This window comes from Apteryx mantelli, chromosome 19 (genome assembly GCF_036417845.1).
Source record: "Apteryx mantelli isolate bAptMan1 chromosome 19, bAptMan1.hap1, whole genome shotgun sequence".
Taxonomy (NCBI): Eukaryota; Metazoa; Chordata; class Aves; order Apterygiformes; family Apterygidae; genus Apteryx; species Apteryx mantelli.
Window position 1 is genome coordinate 16564192 of NC_089996.1, and position 7583 is coordinate 16571774.

The 7583-nt window shown below is 65.6% G+C and overlaps 1 protein-coding gene across 4 annotated transcripts; it reads left to right on the forward strand.

Annotated features, from left to right (window-relative positions):
* Positions 1–937: 937 nt before the first annotated feature.
* Positions 938–6203, forward strand: LOC106492263 (alpha-N-acetylgalactosaminide alpha-2,6-sialyltransferase 2-like). Of its 4 annotated transcripts, none has more exons than XM_013952065.2 (9): positions 938–1416; positions 2386–2533; positions 2748–2913; positions 3233–3410; positions 3506–3644; positions 3917–4020; positions 4125–4208; positions 4509–4608; positions 4911–6203. In XM_013952065.2, exons 1-9 carry the CDS (start codon positions 1328–1330, stop codon positions 5088–5090), a joined length of 1188 nt encoding a protein of 395 aa, XP_013807519.1. In that variant the 5' UTR covers positions 938–1327; the 3' UTR covers positions 5091–6203. The 4 variants fall into 4 exon arrangements, with proteins under 4 accessions (XP_013807519.1, XP_067164599.1, XP_067164598.1 ...); XM_067308498.1 differs by having other exon boundaries at positions 3269–3410; XM_067308497.1 differs by having other exon boundaries at positions 2389–2533.
* The last annotated feature ends 1380 nt before the right edge of the window (positions 6204–7583 follow it).

Consider the following 7583-nt stretch of genomic DNA (forward strand, 5'->3'; position numbering starts at 1 on the left):
GAGGTGGCTGGGGACAGGGTGGCCCTAACGGCGATGGGGAGCAGGAAGGGTGACGTGCAGAGGGGCCCTTCATTGCTTCAGGAAGTCACAGAGAAACTTGGCTGCTTCTGGTGGGCTTGATGTAACCCGTTGTGGGGGTAATTCCTGTTTTGCTCTCATCTGTAGCCTGTTAAAAGCTGGGGGAGGGGTGTGTGTGCTGTGAGTGTGGTTGCAGGGCACCCTGGAGTCCCACTTGCCCGCAAACAGCCCCTGCAGACTCCGAGTGTTGCTGGCTGTGGCAGAGAGGCAGAAGGTAGCTGGGTCACCTCCAGCTTGAGGGACACACCTGGGCTTAGCTGTCCCTGCTGAGCCTGGCCCTGTTCCTTTCCCTTCTGGGGTTGGTCTCTCTGAGCCTTCGGCTTTGCTGGTCTTTGCCTGCTCCTCGCTGAGCTGAATTACCTCTTTAAAAGAGCAGCACCTGAGGAGCACGTGCAGAAGGAATGTGTAAGTCCATTTGGCAGAGAAAGGCTGGGCAGGGTGCTTGTTTTCGCTGCTGTTGCTCCTCTAACGATCATATATCCCTTGTTCCCCTCCCTTTTTCCTCCCCCCATTTGCAGCTTCCGGCTTGGGCCGTACAAGGCATTTTGTGAGCGTGCACTGCTCTCCCGTACCTCCGGCACCGCCGCCACCTTCCTGACGACCAGTGTTAGCGAGGCTGTAGCCCTGGTCCTCCAAATGCTGACCACGATGACATGGTACCATTGAGATGCAAGGAGGCTGAGCCGAGCGGAGCTTCCCACCGGCCCCGGGGAACAGGTCCGGGGTGCCTGGGGAAGGGCGGCAGGGAAAGCGGGGCAGGCAGTGGTAGCCAGGAGGTGCCTGGTGGGTTGGGGCTGGGGGAAGGAGGTGCCGTTGGAAGGACATGCGTGGGAGAGAAGCAGGTGGAAGGGCCATTGCTCTGGTCCCCTGCCAGTCGTGGACGCAGCCAGCTGCCCTGCGTCACGCTGGCTCGTGGGCGTGCAAGGTACCTCTGCAAGCTGGTGAGAGCCGGCCTCGCGGGAGGGACTGACCAGAGGAAACCAGCACTGGCCTGAAGCCTGCAGTAAGCCTGGGAAAACAGTGCCGAGGGTGATGCACTTCCTGATTTGCTTCTAAGGAAGGGGATCGCTTCCTTCCTCGCCGAAGGAGAGAGCCCCGCGCAGTGGGACTGAGCGTGTTCTTCCCTCTCGGCCCAGCCGGCGCCGTAAGAAGACTTCTTGGAGCTGTGAAGGGGGCCGCGCGGCTCGGGCTCAGCCCCGGTGCCTGCTGGAGCTCTCCACCCCTCGCGCTTTGCCAGACGCGCGGCGCCATGGCCTTTGTGCTGGTGGCCGCCCTCCTCTCCCTGCTGCTGCTGCTGCTGCTCCCCGCGCAATGGAAGTTGTGGCCCAAACTCTCCAGGTAAAGCTGGTCGCTTGGGGGGCCGCTGCGAGCAGGCTGCCTCCGCGGACCCGCAGGGATGGGTTGTTAGGCAGCTGTTTTGGCAGTGGTGGGAAAAGTCTGGCTCCCCCGTCCCCTCCCCCCCCCGGGTGGTGATGTCCATGTTTCTCTCTGGAATAGTTTTGCCCTTGGAGCTTCTCAAGCAGGGAAATAATTAACACCTGGGTTAACCTTTGTTCATGTTATCTGTGGCTGCCTGACTGCAGGGCAGACCCTGGTGTGGACCACACCTGGGGGCATTACTCCAAAATCGGCAGGTTGGACTCCTGCTCCTGCTTTCTGCTTTGTAAGATGAACCCTGACCTCCCCTTGCTCCCCGGACCACGGGGTGGCTGGGGACGGAGAGTTAATGGGCACTTCCATCCCCAGGCCGGCGCTCCCCTTGCATCCCCATAGCACCCTGCGCTGGCAGGACTCCCGGTGGGTGCGGGCAGACCCAGAGCAGCGCCTCTGTGCAGGGACCGGTGTCTGTCGGTGCTTTAATCCTCGCCTCAGAGACGGCAGCCAAGCTGAACGGCTAGGGATTGGGAACAGGATGCCGAGCTTTGTGTCGCTAAGGCAGCCTTGAGCCCTGGCCAGGGCGGTGGGATGCGGGCCCGGGAGGTGGGATCCGTCGGCGGTGGAGGTTTGCTGCTTGCTCTGCTTCAGGCCTGCGCGTCCCCTGGGCGAGGGCTGAGCCGGGGGAGCAGAGGCGCTGCTGCGGGCTGGAGCTGACCTCTGCTGCCCTGCGGCCAGCCCAAGCATGGAAGATGGTCCACGCTGCTCCGGAGGGTGACCGAGCGTTTCAGCGTAACGGCTGTGCAGTTGGGTGTGCTGCTCCCGGACTGGTGCCAGCAGGCCACAGGCTGCTGCTTGGCACCTGCCTCTGCGTGGGGCTGGCAGCCTGGGCCCTGCGTGCCCCACCAGCCACAACCTCCTATCTCCTCCCAGCAGGACTCCCGTCAACTCTCAAGGGCCTGGAGCCCTTGTGACAGCAGCCCCGGAGCAGGTGACACAGCCACAACACAGGGCCCCTGCTCCCACCCTGTGGCCAAGCCTTGGGGACACGTATGGGCAGGACAAGACCTACTGTAGCTCGGTATGGCTCAGCCCCCTGGGTGGGGCACATGTCTTCAGGGTATCGGGTTGGGGCAGTGAAGTCCTTTGATCAGGCATTGCCAGTGTCAGACTGGACTGTGCAGATAGGTACCAGGGGCCCAAGGGAAGTCCCCATCGGCTCTGTCAGTGCCCCCTGGCATGGGACACCTGCAGGGCCGCTGTCACATGCTGGCATTTGCCCTCTGTGCTTGCAGAAGTGCCCCAGCAGCATTAGGAAGAAGATCATGGCTACAGAGTTCAAGGACATCTTCCTGGAGACCATTCCGGTGCTGCAGTGGGCACAGCACGCCCGGGAGGATGAGTACCAGCGTCTCCGGAGATACACAGGGGCTCACGGCTGGAAGGAAGTCAGCTGGGATGGTGCGAGCGGGGACGGGGCTCTGGAGGGGGCTGAGGGCCTGGGCCCAGCACTGCCGTTGCCCTGGGGCAATCAGGGGGAGGTCTCGCCGTGCAGAGGGGAGCAGAACAGGGACCATGGGACCCTTGAGCAAGGCAGCAGGGCTCCAGGACCGAGCGCTGCTTCTCAGGAGCAGGGGATGGAGCGCTGTTCCCAGCCTAGTGCCATGTCTGGGGAGAGGATCTGGGCTGTCCCATGCTGGGGAGATGTGAGAGCCCTGGGGGTCTTGGATGTTGTTCCCTCCTTGCTCCCCTGAATTCACCAGTGGTTCTGCGGTTCCAGTCCTGAAGGCATCTCTCTCCCTTCTGAACACGTCAGCCAACGGGTTCCTGTTTGACACCCACATCCAGGGGCCGGGTGCCCCTGCGCCCTGCATCCGCTGTGCAGTGGTGGGCAACGGTGGCATCCTCAACGGCTCCCGCATGGGCCGCACCATCGATGCCCATGACTACGTGTTCAGGTGAGGGCTCGTGGGCATGCCCAGGGACCATGTGGGGCAGGACTGAGACCTGAGCTCTGATGAGACCACCTTGCTCCTGCCCTCCCCTCTGCCAGGGTCAACGGGGCCATCACTGCAGGCTTTGAGAAGGATGTTGGCAACAGGACGTCCTTCTATGTCTTCTCCACCAACACCATGATGAACTCGATGAACAGCTATGCTGCGGAGGGCTTCCAGCACCCTCCTCAAACGCCGGTGAGGGAGCCGTCTGCCACACTGGGTGCCCAAGGTGGCCACGAACGGGGAGGGGAGATGCCAAGGGCATGTCGCTGTCAGCTCCCCTTGATCACGACCTCCCAGCTCAGAGGCCTGTGCCCTGTCCCCAGAGCCTCCCAGCCAGTCTCAGACCCCGTTCGTCCTGCCCACATGTGGCACAGGGATCTCCCCCTGGCCCAGTGTGAGTGTCTTTCCCTTTTCTGTCCCCAGGCTGGGGACACTGCTAACCCTCACTGTGTTACCCTCAACAGGAGACCCGCTATGTCTTCCTCCCAGACCACGACCGAGACTACCTGCTGCTCTGGGCGGCTGTGACCCACCAGCGTGTGGACAGGGGCAGGGACAAGGGGGCCTGGTGAGCGGGGCTGTGCAGAGGAGGGGTGGGAGCTGCCCAGGGTCCCCTCCACCCCTCGTCGTGTCCCCCTGCTTCTCTGTGCAGCCACCGTCTCCTCCTTGCAGGCCCCAGAAGTATTTTGGACAGGACCTGCTGGCAGAGAAGTTTAAGATGCTCCATCCAGACTTTGTCCGCTATCTCAGGAACCGGTAATGACCCCCGGGGGCATCTCCCAGGGCCCCCAGCCAGAGCCCTTGGGTGCCCCGAGCGCTGCGGCGATGGGCAGGGGCAGCTCCGCATCGCACCCTGTTTTAGGAGCCACCAGCTGGGGAAGCAGCAGTGGCGGGGGACCGCAGCCTCTGCCCCCGGGCATAGGCACCAGCTGGGGACAGCACGTCCCCCTTCCCCCAGACGCAGCTAGGACATGGCGGGGCCGGATGCAGTTGCTATGGATGTTCCCTAGCAACGGGAGCATCCTAAGGCTCCTGCTCTCGCTCTCCCCCTCTCAGATTCCTCTGGGCCAACATCTTGGCCACTCCGTGGTGGGCGCTGTACCGGCCCTCCACCGGGGCCGTGATGCTCCTGGCCGCCATCCACACCTGCGACGAGGTAGGCAGCCCCGCCGCCGGCAGCCCCGCTCCGGCGGGCGTCACGAGGGGCTCAGCCCCGTCTCGCGCGCTGCGCGGCAGCCGGCACTCAAAGGGAGCGGGAGCTTCTGTGCCTGCAGCCTGCGCCTCCCGCCGCGGCGGTGCCCTGGCGGTGCCGCTGCACCGGCACGGCTCCTCGCTGCAGCGCACGAGGCGCTGCGCGCGCTGAGCTCCGTCGTGTGCGCCCTGCTGGGGAATCGGTGCCCGTTTCCCCCCGCGGAAGGTCTGCAGGAGCACGGGTGGGCTCAGCCCTGTGTCGTGCAGGTGAGCGCCTTCGGGTTCCTGACGCCGGACTACCAGGCGTACTCGGACCACTACTTCGACCGCACGCGCAAGCGGGTGCAGTTCTTCACCAACCACGACCTGAAGAAGGAGATGAAGCTGTGGCAGCGGCTCCAGCGCAGCGGGCTCCTGAGCCTCTACACCGGGAAGGAGGGGACGTGACACCCCGGAGCCGCGTCAGCTGACGCCTGCAGGGAGCCGGGCTGCGCGTGCCGTCTGGGATGTGGGAGCTCGAATCTGAGACACCAGAGGAGGAAAACTGTCCTCTGCTGTCCCAGCATGTCCCCGAAAAGCCCAGGGACAGCCCTTGAGGCAGGGTGAGGGCCCAAGCAATGTGTGCAATGAGTTTTGCCGGGTCTCGGCACGGCTCTGCCAGGGTAAGTGGAGGGGCATCCTCCTGCCAAGCCTCTGCTTCACCCCCAGCCCCCTGCCGCTGCCTGCAGCCCGTCCCAGCACGGGGCGGCGGAATGGGCCTTCCCACAGAAATGGCTGGAATAAGGTGCAGCCCCAGGAGGGACGCGTGTGCGTGTCGGGGGGCTGCGGGGCCCCAGGCGTCCTGCTGCGACCGCCGAGGTCCCCTCTGTGCCCGGCCCCGCGGGTCCTCGGGGTGCAATCGCCGCCCAGGGCCCCTGTGCCTCCTCCCGAGGGGCTGTGTCCTGTGAAAGGGGTTCGTGTGGGAAGTTTTATCCTGTTGGTTTTATCCCGTCTCCTTGTGATTGAACCGCTGCGTGGGGCTGCGGGCAGCGGCACTGCCTGGGGCTGAGCCGTGCCGGAGGGTTTCTGTCCTCCTCCGGCTCAGCCGGCTCCTGGCTCGCTGCATCCGTGCCCCGTGCCGAGGGCAGTCCCGGAGCAATCCCAGGCATCAAGCCCCCGCTGCCTGCCCCCCACGCCTCTCGCCCTGCCCGGCCAGGGGTCTCTGCAAACTTCTTCCCGTGGGATCTTTGCTGTGTCCCGTGGGGTGGCTCCGGAGCCGGTGCCCCCCTTTGCTGCAGCTGCCCTGGAGCTCGCATGGCCTCGGGCCCCGTGTCCGGCCGGGGCTGCAGGCGGCCGCAGCGCCCAGCTCCCGCCGCCCGTCCCGGCAGGGCCGGTCCTTCAGCTCCTTCGCGGGTCTTCTCCTCCCCAGCATCGCTGGAGCTAATTTCTAGGCCAGTGCCCGGTTCAGACATGAATAAATCAGCAGTGTTACATAACCGGTGATGCAGATTTACGCCGGATGGCTGCCTGTGCCCGGCTCCCGAGATGCCGCCTGACTTCCAGCTCCCCGGGGCCGAGGAACGTGAGCGCGAGCAGCGGGCCGGGCGCGGGGCCGGGGGCTGGACCCACGGCACGAGCCCCATCCTTGTCCCGCTCCTGCCCCGGCCAGCGGTGCCCCCGCGGGCAAAGCCAGCCCGGCTCTTCGTGGCAGCGTGGCTGTAACAGGCTCTGCCTAAGATCCCCAATTAAGGAGCCTCTCTCCCTCCGTGGATTAGACGGGATAAGTGGAGCCTGTTAGCTGGGAATGAGCCAGGCTGCTCCGCTGGGAGAGAGGGCAGGAGCGTCGGGTGCTTTTGGCAGCCAGCGCACGGGGAGCGACCGCAGCTCAAGCCGGTGCCTGCCCAGGTGGGGATTAGCCGTGGCCCTGGACAAATCATCCGGGAAGCTGCAGCAAGGTGGCAGGATCTGTTTGGGGGAATCTCCTCTGCCACCTGGGGCCTGGCCGGGCACATCCCGCGTCCTTGCAGATGGACGCCCCGGCAGAGCTGGAGCCGCGGTTTGCCGAGGTGCCGGGGGCAGGTTGGGCGCCGGCGCGAGCTGCAGGACCGGCTGGTGGGTGCTCAGCGACGGCTGCGTGCACAGACGCCCGCCCCCGGTTAAATTTAGTCTGGCTGTGACTCAGCTCGCGCCACCTCACCAGCACGAGGCGCGGGACTGGCACGGGGAAGGGCGGTGCGCGGCTCCGGCGCGGTGCCGGCCGCTGCCGGGGGCTCTCCCTGCTGCCGGCCCGGGCGCGTCGCTGCACGCTGCTCCCCTGCGTGTCCACAGCGCGGGGGCTGCCGGTGGCGGCTGCTGAGCTCCCCGTCCCCGCGCTGCCCTCCCCATGGCAGCCCCAGCCCCACGGCAGTCCTGCTCGGCCTCCGGCCCTCTAATCCAAAGGCGCTGGCTTTCGCCTGGGAGAGCGGCACGGCTCTGGCGCTAGCGCTGCAAAACTGCCGTCGGCGCGGGGCGGGTGCAGGAGCCCGGGCTCTCTGGGGACAGCGGGGTCCCTCTCCCCTCTGCACGGTGGCACCGGGGGAGCCGGATGGTCCTCGGCGTGCAGGGGGGAGGCAGCCTCCGGGCGCAGCTCGCTGGGGCGCTTGCAAATGCCCCGGCAGCCTCGAGAGGGCAGGAATCACGGCGAGAGGTGTCACATGCCAGGCTGGGGCCAACCAGGTTCGCCCAGCGATCGGGGCAGCGCTGAGGTGCCCCACGCAGGGACGTGGCCCTGCGCACGCAGCCGGGAGCGGCCACGGGGTTTGCTGGGCCTGGAGCAACGTAGGGGGTTAGTGGGACGCTCATGTGCTGAGCCCCGTCTGGGAGGCTGGGAAACCTCGCCGAAAAGGTGCAAACCTCACCAAAATGGTGCAAACCTCACCAGAAAGGTGCAAACCTCGCCAAAATGGTGCAAACCTCACCAGA

Bases quoted from the DNA above. Each gene is read 5' to 3' on its own strand.
- LOC106492263 (XM_013952065.2), top strand. From the start codon at position 1,328: ATGGCCTTTGTGCTGGTGGCCGCCCTCCTCTCCCTGCTGCTGCTGCTG. The intron at 2,914-3,232 runs GTGCGAGCGGGG...CTGCGGTTCCAG, and splicing joins GAAGGAAGTCAGCTGGGATG to TCCTGAAGGCATCTCTCTCC. The intron at 3,645-3,916 runs GTGAGGGAGCCG...TACCCTCAACAG, and splicing joins AGCACCCTCCTCAAACGCCG to GAGACCCGCTATGTCTTCCT.